This window comes from Fopius arisanus, unplaced genomic scaffold, assembly GCF_000806365.1.
Source record: "Fopius arisanus strain USDA-PBARC FA_bdor unplaced genomic scaffold, ASM80636v1 scaffold00052, whole genome shotgun sequence".
Taxonomy (NCBI): Eukaryota; Metazoa; Arthropoda; class Insecta; order Hymenoptera; family Braconidae; genus Fopius; species Fopius arisanus.
In genome coordinates this window covers 285,357-310,783 of record NW_011887791.1, presented here as the reverse complement: position 1 = coordinate 310,783, position 25,427 = coordinate 285,357, and the positions used below count along the sequence as shown (strand labels likewise).

The following is a 25,427-nucleotide window of genomic DNA, read 5'->3' as shown; positions in this document are numbered from 1 at the left end:
TTCCTTGTACTTTTCAAAATTTATTAACGAAATTAATAATTCTCTTCAGCCCAATATTCAAATTAGTGCTATATTCATTACAACTAAAAGATAAAAACGAAGCTAGATACATTATATTACAAGACAAGTCTACTTCTCTAATAGTTTCGAGTAAAAGTAAATCGGTTGCAAATATTGTACATTGCTTTATATAAAAATGGAGGCTCCACCTAATATGGATGCGATGATTTCCACAAGCATGAGTAACGTTTCGCATTTTATGGTTTCATATTGAATCAACACTGAGCCGCCAATTTTTGTATTGTCTTGAGATCTCGCAAGAGCATTTGGATCGTTTCTTTATCACGCACTGAGACATCAGAGGATGGTGCATCGTTGTTGGCCTCCATAGCTTCCAACGCGTCAACCTGTGCCTCTACCTCCATCAACTTAGCGTCAAGATGATTTTGGAAATGCTCAATATGCTCGAACAGCCGGAGTCGGCACTCAAAAGGATCAATAGGAGCCTCAGGCTCAGGTATAATCGGCTGCATTTGTTTAACCATCTCTAAAGGCACCTCAGGCTTCTCCTCCTCACTCTTGATCTCTTCACCCTTTGCCTCACTCCTGGTCAAGGCATCCAGCAGGATATGTCCCCCCGTCTTGTCGTCCACCTTCTTCCCTTTGGAATCACTCCCCTGATTACCTATCACAGAATTATCCTCTTCGAGAATTTTCATGAGCTCCGAATCCGAAGCTATGGATTTACCCTCATTATCACTTTTAATATCTTTATCATCAATTATTTTTTCAATCTTTATTTTAGGCTCTATGAAGATGTCCTCCATTTCAGTTTTCGGGATAATAACCTCCATAATTGGAACTGGCTCCAAATTAACGTCTGCTATTTCTGATTTTTCCCAGTTGTTGGCCCACAGGTACAGCTTGGGATGATCCTTCTTCTGGGCAACATTGATCTTGACCCTGAGACTGTGGAGAATCTTTTGGATCTGGATGAGCGCTCCAACGAGATCGTAGGATCGCTTCAACATCGCTGTCCTCTTGTTGATTGCTTCTGAATCTCTAGTTCGATTCTCCAGAATCTCGAGCTTTCCTTCCTTTATCCAATCTTGATCGTGACTGTACTTCATGGAGGATCTGCCTCTATGAGGATTTCTGCAGATGTAGCAGACATATTTGTCAGGAACATCTCGTTCTCGCTCGATGGCACTGCAATGGCCATGCTGCCAGCACAGGCATAATTCACATTGAACCATCAGACCGTCTTCCTCGGTTATTCCACAAGTGCAGTTTATGATTTCCTCTCGTTCTAGTTGCTCGACTTTTACCAGCTCGCCGTTCACCTCTATCATCGCCACTTCACTATCTGAAATTAATGTTTATTTTTTCAATTGAAATAACTTATGTTTACTGAATTTACAATCAGTGACTTACTGCTTTGACTGTTCTCGTCGCTTTTAGGATCAGATTTCCTACGACTATATCTGTATATGGGACCAACTGGCCCTTCAGCATCCAAGGCACTGTCATCTAAATCTCCGTACTCATCCGTAAGGTCCTGCATGCCCTTGGGTTTTCTGCTCTTCGTGGAAGCATCAGAGCTATATTCAGATAACTGACGTTTCCTCTGACCCTTCAATCTTTCGAAACTGCCAGGCTCGTCATGAGACTTGAAACGGTCGCTTTTCTGGGGATCTACGGTACTCGGTCGTACTGGGAGAAGAGTTTTGATTCCCACTTGAGTTTTCTCCTCTCGAATTTTCATATCAAATAACGCACCTGAAGTAATGTGAGAAGTCGTCATCATTGATTTGACTCACCGAAATTTTGCAATTGCGCGGGAAGTAACATTTTTAATTTTTCGTTTAAAATATGCAGAAATTGTCTAAAGAAGCAGAAAAAGTGCACATTCTGCATTGAAAAATTAATAGAAATGACAATATTCTATTTTTCACATAATAATTAATATTTTGCATAAAATGCCGGACAATATTTAGAAAGAATGTTTTTCATTTGCATGAACTATTTTCCATTGACTTTTTTAATTACCTGGGGACATAGCTCCAATTTCCGTCCTTTGTATTCCATCATCCGTGATATCCATACTGCAGTGTGACATTGGCGACATCATTTCAAGTTTGGAATCATCCCGAGTGGTGTTTCCATCGGAGGCAGAGACATCATGAAGTGGAGTAGTCAGTGGTGACATGGAGGAGAATGTTTGCATTGATCTCTCTGGGAGAGATCTCCGTTTGTCCACTGTCTTTTTAGGAGTGACATCCTGAATTGACTCCCCAATTGTTCTGGCATAAGCTAAATCAGCAACGTTGGGGGTCGAGCCCACATATTGGGAGTATTCCTTGTGATAGTGCTTAATGTGCATCTGCAGGAGATTTTCCTTGCGGAAGGTCTTCGTGCAACCTTCGATGGGACACTTGAACGCTCCGTCCTCCATCTCCACTCGAAGACCTCCGACGAACACCGCTAATCAATGTTAATAATTAATGTAAAGAGTTAATTTATGTATTTTTATTATACGACCAGTTTGCTATTTCACGTGTTTCATTCATTTTTATCATTTTACCAGGCAGTCGAGTAGAACTGTTCTACGTCTTCGTTACTAAAATTATATTGTACTGGTTTGATACTTGGCTTATTTAACTTACAATAGATGACTCCTAGCAGCGGAAAAATGCAATGATTATGTGATTATGTGCTATTGGATTATTTAAAAACTGAAGCGTTTTCTGCAATCATTCTCTTGTTAGAATTTTATAACCATTGATTGTGCAGTTAATTAAAAAATGTATTTTCTGCAACTACAGATGAGATTGAAGATAATTTATTACGGAAAGACTTACCACCTGGATCAGTGGGGGTACCAACAACCCCGGGAGCAGTCACAGGAGCCGGAGAGTATGGAGAATTGACAGGACTCAACAGAAGATTTTCAGATCCCACTGTAGCAGTAGGACTGGTCTTACTCTTCGGTAAAAGTGTCTTAATTTTCTTCGGGGTCTCCACAGGACTGTCCGTCTTTACCGAAAAATTTCTACCCCCTCCAGATCTTTTTCTTCGGTGAATGCAGAAGTCGAACATTTCAGTATTATAATGCATCTGGCCTTGACCCTCGAAGAAGGTCTTCAAGTCACTTCTCGATCGGAATTTTTTTCCAGATGATTTTCTAGAATTAAAAAATATTGTCTGATGATAAAAAAAAAGAATCACCGAAAATTTAATGGAAGAGAAATTACTAATAAATCTTTTAATAGCACAATTAATACCAGCGAGATAACAGAGAGTGTAACTTGATTTAATAATTGATATTTGTATGATAAATTAACTTACTGAACGAAGAGAACGTCCCACTTGCCAGCAGAATTTCCAGTCTTCCTCTGGACGAAGTGCTTTTGCCACCCCGTAGGTAGTCTCTTATCAGGCACGATGATGGATCGTCTACTTCCATCAGTGGTGAAGGACTCGATTCCCTGGGGCTCTCCATCGACCCATTCAGGGCCTGGATCATCCTCCGGATCACTCTCCACCTTGGGAGACTCTCTCTTCTTCTTTGAGAAGTTCTTAACTTTCTTCGAACTCGGAAAACCCTTCAGCATTTCTGCTCCAGAGTCATAGCTCGGAGTCGCTTCATTGGCTTCAGCAACCTCAGGTTCCTGATCGGGTACATCAGGCATTTCTTCTTTCTTCGAGGTTCCTTCTTTGTCTGACTTTGTGCGTTTTCTACTACTAAATAACTCAGTCACTGTGTGCTTCCTCTTCTTGTCTCTTCTCTCCTGCTTACTTCCTATGTACGTCTCGGTCTCCATTGGTAATTGTTGAGTGTTTGACTATTTTTCGTGGAAAATATACAAATAATTCTGTTTTATTTGAAGCTTGAGGTAAGACTTTGAAATGGAAGGTTAATAAGAAGTCTTTATTCTCTTACACCATACATTTGTCTTATTAGGACTTGTCGAAGTCCGGCTGACTAAGAAAGTTCCCGATAAAAAAGCAAAATAAGTGATTTCGAAATTAGTCCTTCATCTAGTACTCATTATGAATAGAAAAAAATTCAGGTGATTATTATACAAACGATATTATGTATAATGCAATTATATTCCCAGTAAAGTTCGACCGTGTTTGTTATTACTGCACATCCTGAACCACGCGAATGTGATAATAATTTTTTTTTTTGAAACAAGATTGATGGGAACTTCCTGATTTCTGCGTATAACTTTCCCAACATAAGCTACTACAGTGATCATGCCCCCTGGGAATCCCAGATTCTCAAACTTGGAATTTTATTATATTAAAGACGAAACGTAATTTTCCCGAATTGAATAATAATTGGAGAAAGGTTGAAGTAGGAGATAACAAACAAATAAATTGCTCAAGACCAAAGTCAATATGCATCACAACATAACCTCACCCAAAATCTCACCTTTTCCACTGCTCCAGCGATTTTAGTCATCTTCGATGAACGTACAACTTTGGCATAACCATCATCAAATAAAACATCGTAACGATCTGTGAAAAATAATAAGCAGAATAATACCTTTGAGTAATTATGAATCGAAATACGAAGCTCATTGAGTTTATTTATAGGAGGGTGAAACGTCAAGCGACTGAGAGACAACTGTTGTACCATTTGTGCAGTATAAGAGTGTCTCACTTCCACTCGTTATGGGATATAATGGAAACAGATGAGGCTAGGTTTAGCTTACCATTTCCCAATACTGCTTTTACTGTGGCTGGATACTTTCGACCATCTGCCCACGTTGCCAGGATCCTCTCTCCTGTCGAAAAACCTTTCGGTTTTGGATCTCTACAATTCAGCAATTATGAACAATTGAACAATTTTGGCAATTTTCTACATTCTGACTAGTGAAAAAAAATTTACGGATATGTCAAAAAATATTTACTGACATTCTGAAGAAATCGATAATTGAAAGATTCATCATTGATTGTGTCAAATTTTTATGGATTCTTCAAAGATTGGGTAGTTGATATAAAAAGATAAATAATAATGCGACAAAAGTAATAATAATCGTAAAAATGAAAGATATTTTCATTTTGAAAAAAATATCGTATCCTGTGAATTATATGATATTCAAATTCAGATTGAATTATTGTTTTTTCAAATTGTTATTATTATTAACGAACAATATAATTGGATCGTATGGTTTTTAGGGGTTTCCTTTTAAGGGAAGTTTTCAATTTGTTCAATTTTTATATATGGGGAATAAATAAGCATTTATAAGTATGCAATGATCCAAGGGTAATGATAATGACGAAAATATTTGAATCACCGAATTCTAAAGAAAATTACATGCAAGGAAATAGTTCGCATTACTTTATTACATATTTTCCATTAATAATAACTCAGAATTAGTTGATTAGCTCCTAGAAAATTTTGACAAACTGAAGAGTATCTTTTGCGAATTTCAAAGTAATAAAAGTATTCCATTTCTCTTAGTAATGCCGGAAATATTTAAGGAAGATTAAAAAGGACATATCTTGTTCCGAAACAATGCGAATAACAATATTGATAAAATTATTTACAACAGCAATGCATAGACATTTATCGTAATGAATTAAACGAGATTAGCCCTCAAAGGGACAAATGTAAGAAGTTGATTTATTTTTAATTTATGATAGGTACTACTAGGTATATGGATGATTTTTTTCACTTACGGAGTTGCAATGACCCAATCAAGTTTCGCTTGTTCACTTTTTATCGATAAATGAAAACAAAAAACGTACAAAGAATGAATACATGGAATTCCATCGATTCTAATCGACAATCGCACGTTAGGAAATGTGCAAGTATGATTAGTGTGAGATTAAATGAGCACCAAAGGATGTAAAGGTCAATGAGTCCAAACTAATTAAATGACATTTAAAGAAAGACGAGCCAAAATCGTACAATAGATGACTTTTTGAATGAGTATAACCTGATCTATTTGAAAATCTTTCGATTTTTAATATTGCAAGATAAAAGTCCTGAGTGTTCCGTCTGCTGCTCGTCCTTTCTGTTTTTTTGTTCTCACAGTTCTGTCAATCTTACTCTGAACATTAGGAAATGCATGTAAACCAGTTGGACGCATCTCCCTTCACCAATTGCCTTCGGATTGTTGTAAGCAATATTTGGATAATGGTAGATAATTACCTGGGTTGAACTTGTAACATTCTCAATCTAGGACTGTCCATGGGGATCCACTCATCAAATCTCGAATTCCATTTATCGAAATGGATCAACACTTCTCTGTCGACCCAATCTATCTCAACGACTCGTGCTGCATACCTGAGAAAATGATCAATTATTACTGTTTAAATTCTTTCTAAAATAGTAATTATTGTTTAAATTATTGTTTTAAAATGGAGCATGCATGGAGAATTCATTTTTTTTTAAATCAAGAAACTAACGTTTCAATAATTTGACTAATTTCATGGACTAATTATTATAAAATGGCAGATTTTTTTCAAAGATCCTTGAAATTAACTTGCCATTGATCATTGAAGTCCTTGGCCTCCAATTTTGCTCCAGCAAAGAACTTGAGGTCTCCCCTAGTAACAGCTTTGGTCTTCCTGATGTTCTCCATACTTCGTGGATTCTTAATCTCCCCAAGAACCGCTGTTTTATTTGCTGGGGGTGGTTCAGCGGGTGGTACCTCGTTTATCTCGATCCTCTTGACCTTCTCATCGATGCGATTCATCAGGGCTGTTTCTTCAAGTTGAGTGAAGATCTCATTGTCATCCTGGGAGGATGCACCCTCCGAGGGATTGAGAGAATCTGCTGAGGATGTCGGCCTCGAAGAATTGCATGCCTCCCCGCAACTGTCATTGTAGCCCATCGAATCAGGTTGAATTGTCTCGTTTACGTTCATCTTCGATTTGACGAGATCAAGATCTTCCTGGGGGTAGGATACTTTTAGGGATTTTACTGGCATGGTGCTTCGATCTAGAATGAATTTATCGTTAATCTATCTGGATTGATGGTTTTCATTTTATTTTTTTATCGGAACAAATTGGTTTAGTTATTTCAATTAAGTTTTATATATTATCGAATAATTAATTAATTGAAGAATATGATTAACTGAATGCATGATGATCAGAACATTGCGTAAATATCACGGAAACCATCAATCCTATCGAAATTCATTGGATAAAATACTTGTTTGTCATTGACAAATTATGATTTTTGGGGCAAGTGTATAATCACTCGAATTTGATGTCAACATAAATCCATGAGTTTCTCAATACAGCTAAAATTATATTTGTAAATTTTTCCTTCTCCGAGTAGAATTTGTTCTCAAGGAGTTTCCAACATGTGCATGGGTCTCCCGAGTGCAAAGTCAATAAATGGACCGCGACTTCTTCACATATTGGTCTTATATCACTATTTCAATTACCCATTTCCAATAATTTTGGTACTTAGTATTTGAAAAATTCTATTTTTTTGTCCATCACTGATGTGTCCGCGTGTCTCCCGGTTTCTCTCGCGTGTAATACTCATCACATGTCCCTCGATAGCTCTTGAAAATCCAAGACCACCAGAATGCGATTGAAAAATTCATTGACTACCCCGTGAATGTAAAAAATCCCCGACGAATAAATCGGGCGTGGATTCTCCTCGAGCACCCCTCAACGCCCTTCGCCCTCACCTGATCGTCACGACAATACCCTATGATCAAAACCCCCGGCGTCGAATCCCTTATACTCCATAACGCCAATTTACACCACAACATTTACGCGCCATTCCCATCACAACCCGCCGTCCTGGCACACGCGATCGCCGCGCATTTATTCGCCTTTGTCTGCTGACACCCAAAATCATCACCATCACCCGGTTGACCCAACACTAAAAATAATATTTTAAAAAATCTCACTTGAGCATCTCCAGCGAAGCACTCGATGTCCATCGGTAAGGCTTAAAACAATCCGGTGAAACACTAGTCACTGGTTATTATCACTCGCGGAATGTACCGACGATGAGATACCGTCCACGAACCATTGTCACACCTCCCAATCACTCCATAACACCCCAAATAATCACCTCAACAGTTGAAAAATCCCTCACATCTACCCCTCAATCCTAAAAAACCCACAAAACTCGGTATTTTCACTGTTTTCAGGATTTCTGTACCACTAGTTATTCACTCACATTCATGTTTCATCAGCACGAGGCACACTGAACAGAACAGGCGCAACTCGATGCACTGCGAGTGCTGAAAGCAATCGAGAGTTCGAGATATATCGATCCCGGTGCAATTCCCCGCCTTTCCCCCCAGTCCGATCCACCCTGTTATCATTTTTCACCTCAATTACTGCCACGTTATTCGCCTCACAATTCCCTCAATTTAAAAAAATCTTGCTTTTTTATACGCGACTTGTCAATTGGCGTTGGTAATTATTTCGAAATCAACTGCGCAGTTTTGGAGTTGGATGAGAACGAAATGCGTTCCGATTGGTTACGTAACAGTTTGACGGCCATTTTATAGGATTTTGAAAACAAGCGGCACTAGTAGGTGGCGGTGGTGGATTTTTGAGAGCGCTGGGTATTTCCGGTGACGAAAGGTTCTTTTCCGTTTGGTCGTGTAACCTCGCGTGCTTGTTCTCTCTTCGAGCTAAGGCCGCATCGGCGACTTGCACATTTTTTCAAATCCATCCACAAGGTTTGACGATAAATAACATCGAGTAAAATGTCGACAAAGGCCGAGCTCGCTTGCGTTTATTCCGCACTCCTTCTCACTGATGATGACATCGCCGTTACTGTAAGTCACTTTTTCAGTCAATCTCGTTGTCAAGCATTTTTCATTTGAATTTAATAGAATATTATTTCATTGCTACTTTACATTTTTACAACTACACAAACCATAAATACCTCTCACTCGAATGAATATTTTCTTCAATATTCGAGTTTTTTCTGATATTTATTTATTATGGAGGTGATGGAGGCATGATGAGTGTTGGCAGGGTGATGTTTGGAGTAGTGAAGAGGTTAGAAATGGTGAATTAATCGTGTCAGTGCTATGGGAGAACGGGGGAATTTTTAATTTATTTGATTGTTGTTAAAATCGGTTTCTGATTTTTATGTCAATCGGTTATTATATTTTACCTCGTCGATGCTGATTTAAGAGAAGACCTAATATTGAACAGATGTTTTGATAAAATTGTGTGAATGTTCTCCTCGATTTTATTGAGTTGAATAATTGTGAATTTTCATTACTGAATTATGATTTATAATTACACTGCATCCTGCGTCTTTCAACTGTCAATATCCTGTGGAAATAATTTTTATTTTCAGGGCGAAAAGATTCAAACCATCCTCAAGGCAGCCAATGTTGATGTCGAGCCGTATTGGCCAGGTCTCTTCGCCAAGGCCCTTGAAGGCGTTAACGTAAAAGATCTCATCACCAATATTGGATCAGGTGTTGGAGCTGCACCAGCTGGTGGTGGTGCGTATATTTCTCATTTAACGTAGATTGTCACCTCCTTTCATCCACCTGACCAGTGAAATTCACTGCTGGCGAGGTCAGCGATAGCGAGGAAATGAAAACGAGAGTGAGGAGTTGTCGGGTTTGAAATTTTTAGAAGTTTAAACCTAGCTCCTCAAGAACTACAATTATTCACGTACTTTCCACGTTTCGAATAACCTCATGAATTTAAAAAATAGAACCGTGGAGTCACGTAAGGTATCTCGTGATTACAAGTTCCTGAAAACTTTCATGATTACCAATTACGAAAATAAATCGACATTTATTTTATTATTCACTGTTTCTAAATTTAATATTAACGAATAAACTAGACACTTGAGCACAAGTTCAGCCCGAATTTTCAAATTGATAATAACTTATATAAACAACTCGTCTCTTTGTCTCAAAATAAAAAATAAAATTTGAAATAAAATTCTTCTCGTAGCTGCTGCTCCTGCCGCGGCAGCTGGCGGTGACGCAGCTCCAGCCAAGGAAGCCGAAAAGAAGAAGGAGGAACCAGAGGAGGAGTCTGACGATGACATGGGATTCGGTAATTGCAAAATTCTCTCATCAATTTCCTCTTTTTATTATTCACTCTTTACAATTGGATTTGGATGATTATTCAAGCATGTATTAGCTACTGAAAATCCCATGAGGATATTTATAAACGAATGACAATTATATAAACTTTACTTTCAATTTTAAACAAAATTATTTGACATTTTAATGAATAATATTTTTTATGTTCACAGGTCTCTTTGACTAAGTGGTACCACGGAGTGTACCTGTATTTTCTATTGTGCATATTTTGTACGATGAAAAAACTCTAAAATAAACATAAAAATCGAAAAATCCGAAATGAAATCCATGATTATTACAACCCGGTCATTTTCACATAAAATTTTAGAAGAGTTAATTATTTATTTTATGTTATTCTGTGTGGCACTGATCCTATAATTTTTTTAATTGAAAAATAAACCTATTGATACAGATTCTCCTCTGGTGGAATCAAATTTTAAATATTTTCATCTCAATTGGTAATTTAATAACGAAGATACAAAATTCCTGAGGTAAAACAATAAATATTCTTCACTTATTGGCCGATTTTGGTGATGTGAATTCATCCGTCGACAAGAAAAATAAAAATTAAATATTTAATTTCATTTGTTGCATCCTTTTTTCTTTGAAATTTACGAGCAAGAAGGTAAAAACGTTTTTAATTTTAACACAACTTTTTTATAATATCTAAGAATCAATTGAAAATACCACAATTTTCATGGCACCCCAAAAAAAATTTCTCAATACTTTTTAATTCTGAAGTATTGCTGGAAAAATTGACAATAAAATTAAATCCACATGAAGTGCTGTACTCCTTCGTCCATATCGTCTTTGTACTACATAATTACTTGATATTCAATAATTACTTTCAGAATATAATCTAAAACCACAAAAATATACTCACGACATTTCACTTTCCATAGATATTTGCTTTCTTAAACATCAAAAGTGCAAAAAATATAAATAAAAATGATAGGAAACTGATCAATTGAATGATAAAAATAAATTAAGAGAAGCTGCAGGTCTCGAAGTGTGTCCAAACGGTACACGAGGAGAAATAGTCACTCTACATTCATCGTTGTTCTTTTCTCTCCGGCATTATAATCTTTTTGATAATTAAAATGATTATGACAACGACCTTTCTCTCTTATCGACTCCCATCAGTGGCACCCACTGGACAGACGCCCCTTTTCCAGCTAAAGCTCGATGAAACAGCTCGCGCTGACATTTTTTCGAGACCTCGCATTTCGCCAATATCTGGTCACTCGTTTTAACGACTGAAAATTCTAATGTACAGGTTGATAAGATGTCACTTCCAAGATCGAATGTTAGTACGTCGTTCCATACTGGGTTCTGCGGATCTCGACAGATTATTGTTCGCTTTTTCTTGAAACTCTTGCCATCCTTGAAGATTCCCACCTGGAAAATTGATGAAAAGAGATTTCCATTTATCTCATTTTTTTTATTCATCTGTGGAATATCTGTGGATAATTTTTTTCAACTCAATTTTTTAAATCTTTCTAAGCCAACGATTCGTACACTTCCAGTGAACTTAATTATTTATCCGGAGTTTTTCAAGACCAACGTAATTTGATTTCCATTACCTTTACATAAGTCTCCGAATTCTGAGTGCCAGCGTCATCAGCAATCACTAAATTAATAGCTCTGACAACGATTACTGTCAATTTAGCAGCAGTGGCATCGTAAAATAAGGATACCATGAGTTCACCCAGTGGGTCAGATCGGTAGATGCTTCCCTCCGCTCCATATCTATGTATTGGCCTCATCAGCTCCAGAGGAGTTTCGTCCAGGGTATCTCCTCCATTTGGAGGCAGTGGCAATCGCATGTACCCCAGTCCTCTGTGTTTTGCCGCTGCATCGAAATCGTAGAGAAGTACCTCCAGGGTAGTACCAGTGAGAGAAGCAGTTTCGAATTTAAACTCTTCATTAAACACTGGATATCAATGAATCATTAATAATTAATACATGAATTTGAAAATAAAAACTCACTATCTAATTTATTTTTATGAGAAAATCGTTCTGCTTCTGAATTTTAATTCTGTTTTTTGTCCAATAATTTATAGATTTCATAATTTTTTACCTGGGTTCAATGTGCGCTTATGAACCTTTGTCTGCCAAGTATTACTCCTGTCTGGCAAGAGTCTTATTTTCGCGTAAGGATCAGCACTTCCACTCAATTCCCTGGCTCTCAGGTCATGCGCCTTTTCGAAAATAAATCTCAATTTATGTAAGTAGAAAATTCAATTTGAGTAGCTAATTAGATAATTCAATTATGGTGTTCACCTCAAGAAGTTTCACCACAAGAATCCCATTAGTAGAGTCGTAAAATAGACTCAATTGCAGCTCACCCGCTGGCTCGTCTATCGATGATGAGGACGACCAAGAGGATTGCTGAATTTTTATATCAGAAAATTCATAAAATCGTAATACTGTGTTCTCCTAAAAATACTTGAAAACGAATAATTAAAGTTTCCCGGGTAAATTGAAATGGTTCCAGACGATTCAGGGATTCAGTTTCAGCGATAATTATCGGAATTGCCAAATTATCAATTAATAATCTTTAATGATTGTAATAATTAAAAAAATAGCAATTAAAATGATAAACAATCGAGGTAACCTTCTGAAAAACAGAATCACTGTCAGCACTGTTAAGTCTCGACCCAGTGGATGTCCTCGGTTGGGGTCTCACGATGACCATCCGATCATCAGAAGCAACAACGGCACCTCCAGGAAGTGGCGGAGCGAAAGGACTCACTGGAGTCTTTGGCTCGTCATCTCCTTCAGACGATAATCGTTGGATAACTGAATGTTTTAAAAAGTTTATCGAGTTTGATTATCGGTATATTTTTCATTTATTTTTGCCACGCAATTTTTATTTAAAGATGTAACGTGGTTTCACCTTCCCGTGAGTTCAGGATACTCGTGTCATATGGTGGATCCTTTCTTTGCCATTCAACGTCATCGCAAATATTGTCATTTAATTCGCTCGGTATTGTCGGATTACATGCCAATGACGCCACATTTCCAAGTTCGATGAAATCCTCCTTGGAGGTCTTCTCAGCTTCCTTCGCTCTGTCCAATAAATCCTTCTCAAACCTATTTTAATATTAACAAAGGAGGAATAAATTGATAACGATTACTAAAGATAATATTCATTCACAAAAATTAAAAAGTCGAAATGTTAATCAATGATGGATATTTTGTCTATCGGAATTTGGATTTGGGCTCACCAGTTTAGAGGACCCTTTCCTCCAGGAAATAAGGCGAACCTCTTGCGTTTCATGCACATCGCGTAGAACAAAACCGCGGATATTGCTCCCGTGGCAGCGCCGACTGTCCCGAGGACAGCGACAGCTCCCGCGCTGTGAGAGTCCATCTCTCCTCCAACCTGTTATCAACGAATTACCAAAAATCACCAACAATTATTCACACTTTGTCTATTTTTCCGGTAAATTGTTGATCGGATCAGCATGAAAGAATATGCCATTTCCACATTTCGTCGCTATTTTTCGTCAGCTTTCCCGGATTTTCACGTTTTCAATTTTACAAGCCTCGTCCATTTATTCGACTCGTCGTCATACTATAAACTTCAGTATCTATATATACATATATATATATCTACGTCAGAGTCTTTACAATTCCTTAATGAATATCTAATTATTAATAACCGTCTTCAATTGCCTCTGGCACAAATGCTAAATAACAAAAAAAAAATACAACTCTGTTTTGGAGTGACACATGAGATATGAATACACATGAGAAATTCATTCACAACTCCACACTGAGAATTCCATTCATTCATCTCGAACTAATCAATACTCCTGAATGATTATTAATTTTAGGGTGACGTCACGTTGCACGTAATATTGGGAATAATTGAAAATTACTCTTACCCTGTCGATGGATGATACTCTTGACAATCCGGCATTACATTATCCTAGACTGAAGTCCTGCGCCTCCGGGATGGTACAACCTGCTATCACGCAAGCGTAACACTTTTACCTGTGGATATAGTCACTTATACATTGAACATCGCAAACGGAATTTAAGCAGTGGGGGTGGGGATGTGATACCGGACCAGTTGATTTTCACCCGAGGGGATTTTTACAACCCCTTTCTCCGACCTCCCAACCACCCACCGCCCACCACCCAAAATACCCTCCGACGCTTGTCCTTGAACTTTCGCTTCGAGGGGTGAGCACTCGAATACTCCCGTTTTTCCATGAGTCATTCCAACAATACAATTTTATTATTATTTTTTACTTCTTTTTATGAGATTTTTTATTATTTGCGGAAGTTAAATGTCTTTTTTTAATGGGAAATTGAAGATGTTTTTTTTTTTTTTTTGAAAATGAGGATGGAAAAAAATGAGGATTTTTAATTATGGAAATTATGCGGTATTTTAGAGCGGGATTATGTGATTTTTGAATGCGAATTTACAATTGATTAAAAAATTTTTTTTTTCAAATTCATGGACAACCCGTTTCATGAATTTTTTTTTATCCATTTTTCCAACTTGATGTAGAGAAATTCTCCCGTTGAGAATATTGTCCGGAATAAATAACGAAGTAAGAGAAATTATCCATTTTCCCAGATTTTTTTTCTCCTCCCTTAATATACAGTAGCTGTAGCTACTCGTGATATATTGCTAATTACTGTTGGAATTCCACAAAATATTTAATAATCGTTGTAGAAATAAATTGAAGAAGCGATATATTATTCTCGGATGTATTTATTTTTAAACAAGATAAAACTGCAAGAGTAGGTGTTGTTTATTGCTGAGGAAGTTTTAAAGTGCACTGGGGTAGTTACTTCTGACGATATTAGGTCTGGAAAAACTCCGGATATTAAAAAACCCTAGGAGTGGGAGTGTTGGGAAATGGCAGATGTTTCCCGAGAAATGAAAGTCTAGAAAATTAGAAGAACTAAATGACAGTCGACCCCCAATTACTGCCACAGTTCAGGAAATGTCAGAGTTATTCCCTCAGAATTACGGACGCATTTCGCAATTCGAAAAATTTCTATTTACAGATAAATAGAAAAATTTTTCAAAGCCCGTAATATTATCATGATTATACAATTACGGCTGAAATTTCTGAATTGAATAAAACAGAAAAATTACAATCATAAATGCCAAAAATTCAAAATTTAATATAAAACTGGAGTGGGCATGCCAAAATGTTCTGTTTCCTTTTGCTGTTTTCGTTGTCTTTTTGGGAAATGTTGGACTTATAATATTAGTGTATTGCGTTAGAAGCTGATATTCTCTGGAATGTTTTCTTAACGAATTGGTAATAGGGGATGTGAGGGTGGGAATGAGGAAAACGTGAGATTGATGAACTTTAGGGGCTTGGAAGTGGCTGATAGAGGCAGCGAGGAAAATTTCCATTAGCAAACACAATACGACCTCTTTATCTCCGTTAGCTCTTGATAACTTATCCAGAACCCTTCGACCTACAAACTATTCCACACATGCCCCATGAATACTTTAATCTCCATAGTCTCCAAGAATGCTCATAGAATTTCCACGACGTAAGTATCTAATCGATAACTCGACGGAATAAATCCTCAACAGGAAATTTTTTTCAACTTGCCATCGCCTCCATCTCCGCCCCCCCCAACTTTATTAAATATATGGGATAAACCTGGGATTATCGGGAGTATTTTAATCGCACTGTGAGTGGATGAATAAAGTCGAGTTAATCGTGTACAATAAACCATTAACCGAAGGATAAGTGAACTTTAGTGAGTGAACTTTAGTGAGTGAACTCCTGCCATATGGTACGAGTCAAGCTATTTACGATCACTTGTTCCACTCAGTTATCTTAATTAAATTAATTTAAATCCGTTAATTGGTACATCACCTGGCGATTCTCATTAAATAAATTTCATATATTGTAGTCTATACCAGATGTTACTCATGATGGTCATTAAATTTAGAAACAGAATCCTTCGTCATTCCAATTATTATCTCAATTTAGTATATTTTTACAAAAATCCACTCATTAACCGATTATTTGATTAACGATCGATTTAGTAGAATTGTTATTAACATTTTAAATTGCAGATTAAACTTTTTCTTCATTTCTAATTTCGCGTTGATATTTTTATCACAATTTCTGGGTCGGACAATGAATGGATAAATTAGGCGTTTTTTTACTTGAGTTGTTTTAAATTATGTTGTCATTCCGGCGAGACTTGTCAGGCGTTTTTAATTAATTTTCGGAGATGAATGAGTCACTTGATCATGTTGTTAACGCAATCAGTTAATATACAGGGCCTTTACCCATATAGACAGATTTTTATTATTAAATTCGTTGAATACCACGGTTATGAGAATTATGAAAGATTAATGAAAAATGTAAAATTAATCTGCAAAAAGGCACAATGTAACACTATTTTCAGCACAAACAGTTCAGTTTATACTGAATATTATATTTGTACAGGCGATTATAAGCCTCTAGAGGTATAAATGCTGATAATAAAAAAATATTAGTAAATATATGGGGTAAATTAAATTGATGGAGAAACATTCGGAAATATATCGTGAGAAAGATAATGAAAAAAATGGAAATTTCGGAAATGACACCTGGAATAAATGCTGTATAAATAGAAGTGTTTCGCTTATGGTATAGACTTCGATTTTGTTACCTCAATGTATACGAATAACCCACTGTCCTCCCTCTGTGTGTATTCTCATACTGGAATCGGAGGTGGAGAGTTGCGTAGGAGTTTTATTTCATCGAGGGGTAGAGAATGTTTAGGGGTTGAAAACGCACGCGCAGTTTCAACCGGCATTATGATTCCTCTCAAGGATTTTACCAACTTTCCGGACTGCCTCTCACCATTTTACCTCTGACGATATTTCACAAACTGGAAAACATGGAAATCATGGAACATTATATTGTGTAATTGAAAAAATTGTTTTAATACGGGAATTACACTCGTCGAGAAGTTATTTTTGGCATACGCGTAACGTATAATTAAACTTGAAATTATATATTGCGCAACGGGTGTTGTAAAGATTTTCTGGTCAGGGTGAGGGTTAAAGAATGAGTCCTAGGGGAGTTTGTTAATTACACGAGTTGAAATATCTATATAGCACGTGTTTCATTTACATTAGAATTAGTTTAGAATTTTACATTACGACGAGCGTAAAAGGCGAAAGATGTACGCGTCACGGTGCGTAATTCGTCGTTTACTGCACGGATAGATATCAAAATGTTTTTAACAATTTCCTGGTTGACCTTTAATGGTTCAATATTTAAAAAATTTCAAATGTTGATGGAGCATTTTTTTGCGGCGCCCTCTCTCTCTTGGGGTGAGGTACTACAATGCGGGTGGGGTCACTTAAACCCCCAGAGCTTCTATGGGTTGCCATTGCAAATGGAGGGAGCAGAGTGGGGGATTGAACACATGTAATCAAAGAGAATTGACTAAAGTAGAGGCTCAGTTCTGGGGGTTGGAGTGACAGAGGAGTATAAAAATGGAGGAGGTATGTACTGAAATTTGAAATTTCGAAATTTTTCGAAAAGTATCAGGGGAGCATGAAAATCGAGGAGGTATTCACTGAAATTTGAAAATTCGAAATTTTTTAAAAAGTATCAGGGGAGCATGATAATTGAGGAGGTATTCACTGAAATTTGAAAATTCGAAATTTTTGAAAAAGTATCAGGGAAGCATGACAATTGAGGAGGTATGCACTGAAATTTGAAAATTCGAAATTTTTGAAAAAGTATCAGGAGAGCATGAAAATCGAGGAGGTATTCACTGAAATTGAAAAATTGAAAATTTTCAAAAAAGTATCAGGGGAGCATGAAAAACGAGGAAGTATTCACCGAAATTTGAAAATTAAAAATTTTCATAACAGCATCAGAGGAGCATGAAAATCGAGGAGGTATTCACTCAAATTGAAAAATACGAAATTTTCAAAAAAGTATCAGGGGAGCATGAAAATCGAGGAGGTATTGACTGAAATTTGAAAATTCGAAATTTTTTAAAAAGTATCAGGGGAGCATGACAATTGAGGAGGTATGCACTGAAATTTGAAAATTCGAAATTTTTTAAAAAGTATCAGGAGAGCATGAAAATCGAGGAGGTATTCACTGAAATTGAAAAATTGAAAATTTTCAAAAAAGTATCAGGGAACCATGAAAATCGAGGAAGTATTCACTGAAATTGAAAAATTTTTAATTTTCAGAAAATAAAATTCACCCAGTCGATTGGTCCCTCTGACAGTGGGACTGCTTCTTCTTCCATTTTTATTTGGCTCTGACTATGTCTTGCGGCCGTTACAACGGGACTGTATTGAGGCAGTTATCGAGTCGGCTAACGGGCGGATACCCCACCATTGAGCCCACCCCACCCGTACTGAGCCGCTTAGTGGGGGTTTGAGGGACCCAACCGGCATTGTCGTACCTCCCCCCACGAGAAAGAGGGGGCCGCACCCAATGGTGGGGGGGTCTACCCGTCAGCCGACTCGGTAACTGCCTCAATAGTAGTCCCGCCGTCAGAGGGGCCGGTCGACAGCGTGAATGTCATATTCTGCGTTACGAAATTAGTATTCACTGAAATTTTAAAATTTTATGGAGTCACTTAAATTTTTTGCCCCCATTGCAAAAAATTTAAGTGACTCCATAAAATTTTAAATTTCAGTGAATACGAATTTCGTAACGCCGAAAATAACATGAGGCAGTTACCGAGTCGGTTGACGGGCAGACACCCCCATTGCGTGTGGCGCCCTTCCTCTCTTGGGGTGCAGTACTACGATGCTGCTGGGGTCACTCCAACCCCCAGAACTGAGCCTCTACTTTCCAATCTTCTTTGGTCGAGTCGGTGTTTTTTCAAAAATGCCGAGAGATGGCCACTGGATGGAATGGTGTAAAAATATTATGCGCAAACCGGTAAGGAAAATTTCTCCGCATTATTTATCAACTGAAGATCAATCAAGAAAAACAGTGGAAATCTTTTCTGCCAAAGTTACCATTTTCAGTGTCCGATGGTAGCACTGAATTTCAATTTCATCCCCTTGAATTGAAAATCGAGAATTCCTAGATTTACGTAAAAAAATAAAAAAATTAAAAAAATTTATTTATTAAAAAAATAAAAAAATTAATTGATTCGTCAATGAAAAATTCTCAATATAAAAATTCAACATCAACATCATCAATTCGATATCGATTTTTATCGCCTGAAATTCCAAATATAATTTTATGACAGTTTCGGTTTTTTCGAGATGCGATTTATCTCTCGGTCAACAGTCGATTAGATATTAAAATTGAAGATCCCCAAATTACCGCCTGAGACTTCTTCTAATAGAATTCTCTAGAGCCTCCTCTCCCCAGGGATTCCCCCAATTTGTTCCTTCTAAAAACCACTGCACTAAGAAAAGAGCATTCTACCGTAAATTGTAAGTTTTCGCCAAGTAAAAAAATGATGAAGTGAAATGAAATGACTCACTGCCGAAATGCGCTCAAATAAATCGTTTTTTTTTCATGAGTGTATATAATTCCAATCGTAATCCGCACTTATCACACCTCTCCATTCTCCAGTGCAAATAAATCCAAAACACACGAGTCCCACGGGAAAACGAAAACTAGACCCATGTCCAGTAGTTGGTGAACAAAAGTTATAAGAGATCGTGGGATAACATCAGAATGATTCCCCTCGGGTAATCCCACCCATTTTCTCTCAACTCCCAGCCAATTGAGTGGTTGTGTGGATTAATCGGCTAGTGGAAATTAACCAATACGAATGGATGAAAAAAAAATCCCACGAATTCGTGAGTTTTATCCACCACTCGTGCATTTGAATCGTCAAACATTTGGGGGGGGCGTAAAAAAATTGATGAATTATTCAGTAAAAGGGGGAGAAGAACGGGATGGAGACTCGAATTTATCGGGAGTAAACATCATCGACAATACATGTTAAATTGTGCAAATAAAGGAATGTGGGACGGAATGGAGAGAACACTCAGAGCCCGTGCGAAATTCGTATTTTCACGGTCGCGTATTTGCCCCTTCTCTTTCGATGGGTAAACAGACACTCGTCTATTCAATTGGAAGCTGTGGGGTATTGCACGTCATCAACGTTGTATTGTGGTTCGAAGGAAAAATTGGAGAGAACCTACGGTGTCGTCCCTTCGTTGACCACAAAAAAAATATAGAAAGAATCGGATGAATGGAGATAAAGTACATTCATAAAAAAACTATAAATATTCCTCTCCCTCTCGATATTCCAACTTTTCCTATTATCCTTCTCTATTTATTTATTCCGGTCTATTGAACCTCGACTTTATAAAGAGCCACGTTATTACCTGAATATGTGGGAAAATGGGCGACAAAAGAGAGATCAAATTGAATGGAGAAAGAGTGAAAATTAAATGGTTAGGTTTTCGGATTATTAATTGCCCAAGTTTTCAGTCGGGGCTTTTGTTAATTGAATAAAAGCCGGATATTGTTGTGAAAATTTAATTGCAATGTCGGGACAATGATGGGAATTTCGAAATGCCGAAGTTCTCGAGTGTTGAATTCATTTTCACCTGGGCGTTACATGTCTCATTATTAATTATTTCAATATTAAACATTATTTTGGGATCTAGTTATTACAATTTTATATTTGCACTCGAAATAATTCCGCGGTTATTTATAATTGTGATTAATGTCGCATTAGGGTAGACTTTTGAAAAAATGTAAAATTAATTCCTGAATAAATCTTTCTTTCTAAAAAATTATGAGCTACAATAATCTGAGTGTTGCCAGTTACTTGTAACATTTGACTTTATTATCGAGTCTCTTTATTTATTCTGTTTTCACAAAGGTGAAATACGTGCCTCGAGAATCACCCACTGATCACGTTCAATTTTCGTTACTTGAATACAATCTTCTCCCCTCAAACTGTCTCACTCTATTCAGCAAAATTCCACAGCTCGTCTTCACCCGAAAAGTCTTTTTCGCTCATCGGTTTCACGAAGGGAGTGCGGACACGGTCCATAATAACAGGGTAAAGACCGAGCTAAACAAACATACACGCCCATTGGCATGTCTTGCTGTAGGTTTATGGAATCAAGAGAAGGGGCAATCGGGGTAAAGAGATAAAAATAGACAGTCAGAAATAAAAGAATGAGTTGAAATTGGAAAATAAGAGAAATTAACAAGTTGCTGGGTAATATCTCCCTTTCCATTTCTAGTTCCGTACCATTCAATGCACCAGGAATAATTGTTACTTTTTTAATCTACTACCATATGGAGGAATTATAATCATTGGAATCGCATTTCGCCAGTAAAAATTCAAAAAATCCACTAATTCAAATTCAAGGACTAAATTCGTGTATTTCTGACGGATTAACATTTTTTTATTGAAACTTTTTTGTATCCTCAAGTATTGAGTTCCAAAATGATCAATTATTTAAAAAAAAATGAATTATTCGATGGTTGATATCAATTGACCTAGGTACTAAAAATTCTACACAAAATAACTCCATTCCCCATGTACTTCCTCCAGAGTTCATATTTTTTTCGTCCTTTGAAGTCATCCCTCTCCTTCGGTTTTCATAATTTTTCTTATTATTATCATTCGTAACTTTCGTTTTGTTATCGATTGTCTCGAATTTTTGATAAACATATTTTTTTTATTATTCTAATGCACGCAAACTTTTGCGATGATCGTGGGCATGTGGTAATCCTTCGGATGAAGGACTCGGGATATTGACGTCCCTCTCGTGTTTTTGCTTCGGGATTTTTTTTTTACTTTCGGGATAAACCTTGGAGGTAACTCAAATGTGATTATGGGATATGTGCGCTGGGTTACTCGAGGGTATGCATTAAATCTGGATTACAATCGTTTGAGTGAGGGACCACCCTCGTTATGCGAACCAACTTCATGGGTTATTGTAAATTTTTCACTTGTAAAAAATATTCTTTTATTTATCCTAGAATATTACAGAACCTTCGTAGACTGATTAATATTTGAACAAACTCCAAGTTTCAAGGGAATGGAAAAATTAATACAAGTTATGGAAATCAATTCCCTTTTTTTTCACATTGATTCCATTTATTATTTATTTATTCTCAATGGTCAATGAACTAAAAATTCGTAATTCGCATTTATGCAACTGTAAAAATTCCAAGAATCTTAAGAATTCGGATACAGAGATTTAATTATGTAATGAATCAAGTTACTATCTAGGTGAATTAATGCAGTTTTAATTTTTGAATAAATGGAAGAGTTGAAGCGTCACGAAGTTGAACTCCCGAGTTCAATTAGAAATTCAATTTCTCCCTGCAATTCGATTGAAGATTCCTTGACATTTCTCTCCAATCTGACAATCTCTATTGATAATTGAATTTCGTTCGGTTCAATATCGAAGTTCACCAGGTGAATGACAATCACATTACCAACAATTTCGGAAATTGCACCGTTACAAGTGAAATGTAAAGACATTCGAGATTTAATTGCGTGTCTCCCCTACACAAATTACATGCCACTTTACCAGTGATGAAACAGTCGATTATGTGATCTTGAAACTTCAAGTATAACTACTGAATAAAATCCACGGAGTACCCCAAGAATTTTTTAAATAAACCAATCGCGTTGACATTAAAAATAAATCGAGAGGAGTACAAAGATTTCTCGTGCATGCACAAGTTATCGATTCCTCCATCAGAACTATAAAAAAAAAGCTGAATAAACGACTCCACATCTCACGTCAGTCAAAACATACGTGACTTTTCTCACCCGAGTTTTACGATACCCCAGAGGGTAGTGCTCCAGATGAAAAATTAAAAAAAAGTGGTGAAAAAGGGTGGGAGGAAGTTAGCAATCTCATTGAAGTGAAGAGGAGCCCAGCAAGTGGGCATTGCCAATTGCCGTCCAACACATCATCAAAAGAGAAATAGAGTGAGAAAGTATGTGAACCGTTAAACTCAAAAGGTCCTTGAGTGAGTGAAAAGAAAAAAGAAATAATGTCTGTGAAAACCAATAATCTGGTGGGGACATTGAACGAGAAGAGCTGCCAGATTGCGAGTTATCGTGGGAATTAAATTGCCCAGTAGGCTTGGGCAGAATTTCGAAACTCTTCTCGTTCACCAAATTAACTAGACGTGGAGAAAATAAAAAATCAAAGTGAATAGGTGGCGCACGTCCAGCGTGATTTCAGGGTGGTCTAATGTCGGGGAGAGATGCAGCAAAACTACTTTTTGGATTTAATCACCAGCCTTGAGGGGAGAGTGAAAAGAGAACTTCATGGCTCGAGGATCACGCAAAAAATCTACTTTCCTTTTTTCTTATTTTTTTATCTCTGTCATAAATTTATACAGCATGTGCGTCATAAATCTGGGGTCATTATTGTTTTTCGGATGGAGTTATCAGACTTTTGATGGTTCAACACGAAAAAATAATGCCCGATTCATTTTTTCATTTAATTTTTTTCGCGTTAGTGTCTCCCTTCATTTGCCCCCGAAACGCTTTTTATTGACTTTACTTGTATGCTGTTTTTAATTATGAGCTCGACAGTATCGATTCAAAAAATGAATATTTATTTCGAAATATTTCGAGTTAATTATGCATGCAGGTGTGATAAATCATTAATTAGGTGTAAAAAATGATAACTGATTGCATGGTTGTGATAAGTTTATGGAATAATCTTATCGTTATTACTCTGGATGTTTTTTTTGTTTCAGGTGAGAATTGGGGAGTCCCGTGTTCTATCTGTGGTGGATGTACAAATATTGAATCAAATATATCGTATCAAATTCGTGCCACGGCACACAACAGAGACTCTGATGATCGCTCATTCGAGAGTATAATTACGTATTAATTAATCTGGGGATCACAATGTCCACAAAGTCAGCTCATATGGAGAGTATTTAATCACAGGTTGAGCAGTTGGTCATCATCACCCAGGGAGTCAGCTCATTATCGGTTAATTATTTCTGCAGAAGACGATCGATCTACAAAATGATCTCCAAAATTGTTGTATTGGCGCTTGTGGTGGGAGGTAAGTTACTATTTCATTACTCATTCAATTTGCTTCAATAAATAATGAATTTCCCGAGGGAATTTCTCTATGTGATTATTTAAATAGACACACGACGCCATGTTTACGCCATCTCCTGCCGCTGGTGGTTCTCACAATGGCGGCGCGCCCACCTCGCATTTTTGAACAATTTTCAAAATTACTTACGTTTCTTAAATTAATGGTAATTGATTTCTTCCAGTTTCCGGAGAATGAACGACTTTTTTTAAGTGTCTTGGTAATATTTACATGGTGTAAAGTTTTCTTCGTCATACGTCATATTAAAATGTGTCCTGAAATTCCTAGTCATGAGTTTTTTGTGATCAACTGGTGCTTTCATTCAATTTTCAGTTGCTCTGTCTGCTAGTCTACCTGATTACAACAAAAAATGTGTTCCTGGCTCTCAATTCAAAATTGAATGCAATTACTGCATCTGCTTGGATAATGGAACACCAGCGTGTACGAGGCAACTTTGCGAGGAACGACCTAAAGCGAGATCTATGTCACTCGTGGAAGCAGATATGTGCGTACCTGGAGAAACTTACAAAGACGGATGTAATTTCTGTACTTGTCTGGTGGGTGGAATTCCCGACTGTACAAAAATGATTTGCAGGAGTTGATTCCACTGTTCAATGAATACCAAAATAATCAATAATGAATGAAAATTCTGTAAAATTACCATTCAATAAATAATTGCTATCGAATAAAATAGGGGACAAAAGCATATCGGAAAATAGTATGAAAATTCATTCCGCCCTTTTACAAAAAAATGGCGCGTGCTGAGAATTCATTCGCCAAAATGGAATGAAATCACAGCTATAATTTCTGGAAAATGGAGTGATGAATCAAATTGTAATTCCATCACATGATAAGCTTTCAATGCGATTGCTGAGTGATTCAACCCCGTCATGTGGACAGACTATATCACGTCACCATAAAATGGATGGCGAACATCGATGTGGAGTCAAACGAGGTAAATACGAATGGAATCAGCGATTCTCGCAACACATTATCGAATGATGTAGATCACCAGGGAATTAAAGGACAATGAAGTTGTTTCATTTCTAGCGAATTACATCATAATCCAATTAAATGTTGTTGGCGTTCCTATACACCAAAATCATTTCTCCAAAATTCCCTGTAGAACATCAACCAGCGAAATTGATCTCTAAACTTCAATCCCAAGAAAAATCAAATCATCTCTCTCTGTTGGTCTTCTTGAAAATGAAAATAATAATGTGTCACGGTGTCGACGTGGTCCGTTACAGAATGTATACCACCCATCATCCCAGTAACTGGATGTACATTGTTCACGAGTGCACACTGGATGAGGAGAAAACGAGCGTGTGCGTTTGGCACTC

The 25,427-nt window shown here is 37.1% G+C and overlaps 3 protein-coding genes across 5 annotated transcripts; 2 read left to right on the top strand and 1 right to left on the bottom strand.

Annotated features, from left to right (window-relative positions):
- Window positions 1-17,312, bottom strand: MBD-R2. Its single transcript, XM_011307259.1, has 20 exons — window positions 16,704-17,312; window positions 13,946-14,054; window positions 13,283-13,440; window positions 12,952-13,148; window positions 12,670-12,854; window positions 12,336-12,443; window positions 12,133-12,253; window positions 11,636-11,985; window positions 11,159-11,450; window positions 7,887-7,949; window positions 6,505-6,958; window positions 6,167-6,301; window positions 5,692-5,727; window positions 4,722-4,822; window positions 4,439-4,524; window positions 3,349-3,845; window positions 2,862-3,184; window positions 2,050-2,484; window positions 1,435-1,779; window positions 1-1,366 (listed from the first exon to the last, which is right to left on the bottom strand). Exons 3-20 carry the CDS (start codon window positions 13,426-13,428, stop codon window positions 276-278), a joined length of 4,965 nt encoding a protein of 1,654 aa, XP_011305561.1. The 5' UTR covers window positions 13,429-13,440; window positions 13,946-14,054; window positions 16,704-17,312; the 3' UTR covers window positions 1-275.
- On the top strand, window positions 8,558-10,332 carry RpLP1 (Ribosomal protein LP1). Its single transcript, XM_011307187.1, has 4 exons — window positions 8,558-8,771; window positions 9,305-9,455; window positions 9,919-10,023; window positions 10,226-10,332. Exons 1-4 carry the CDS (start codon window positions 8,700-8,702, stop codon window positions 10,237-10,239), a joined length of 342 nt encoding a protein of 113 aa, XP_011305489.1. The 5' UTR covers window positions 8,558-8,699; the 3' UTR covers window positions 10,240-10,332.
- Window positions 15,736-24,800, top strand: LOC105267983 (protease inhibitors). Of its 3 annotated transcripts, none has more exons than XM_011307189.1 (3): window positions 15,736-15,833; window positions 23,732-24,048; window positions 24,418-24,800. In XM_011307189.1, the coding sequence occupies exons 2-3, from the start codon at window positions 24,009-24,011 to the stop codon at window positions 24,684-24,686; spliced, it is 309 nt and encodes a 102-aa protein (XP_011305491.1). In that variant the 5' UTR covers window positions 15,736-15,833; window positions 23,732-24,008; the 3' UTR covers window positions 24,687-24,800. The 3 variants fall into 3 exon arrangements, with proteins under 3 accessions (XP_011305491.1, XP_011305490.1, XP_011305492.1); XM_011307188.1 differs by having other exon boundaries at window positions 15,747-15,833; window positions 23,928-24,048; XM_011307190.1 differs by lacking the exon at window positions 15,736-15,833 and adding an exon at window positions 18,858-18,955.
- Window positions 24,801-25,427: the final 627 nt, after the last annotated feature.

Excerpts from the sequence above, each read along its gene's own strand:
- RpLP1 (XM_011307187.1), top strand. The coding sequence starts at position 8,700 with ATGTCGACAAAGGCCGAGCTCGCTTGCGTTTATTCCGCACTCCTTCTC. Across the intron at positions 8,772-9,304 it reads ATGATGACATCGCCGTTACT|GGCGAAAAGATTCAAACCAT; the intron begins GTAAGTCACTTT and ends TTTTATTTTCAG. Across the intron at positions 9,456-9,918 it reads AGCTGCACCAGCTGGTGGTG|CTGCTGCTCCTGCCGCGGCA; the intron begins GTGCGTATATTT and ends TTCTTCTCGTAG.
- LOC105267983 (XM_011307188.1), top strand. Across the intron at positions 24,049-24,417 it reads ATTGGCGCTTGTGGTGGGAG|TTGCTCTGTCTGCTAGTCTA; the intron begins GTAAGTTACTAT and ends TTCAATTTTCAG.
- MBD-R2 (XM_011307259.1), bottom strand. The coding sequence starts at position 13,428 with ATGGACTCTCACAGCGCGGGAGCTGTCGCTGTCCTCGGGACAGTCGGC. Across the intron at positions 6,959-7,886 it reads GCTTCGCTGGAGATGCTCAA|ATCGAAGCACCATGCCAGTA; the intron begins GTGAGATTTTTT and ends AATTCATTCTAG. Across the intron at positions 1,367-1,434 it reads CGACGAGAACAGTCAAAGCA|ATAGTGAAGTGGCGATGATA; the intron begins GTAAGTCACTGA and ends CATTAATTTCAG.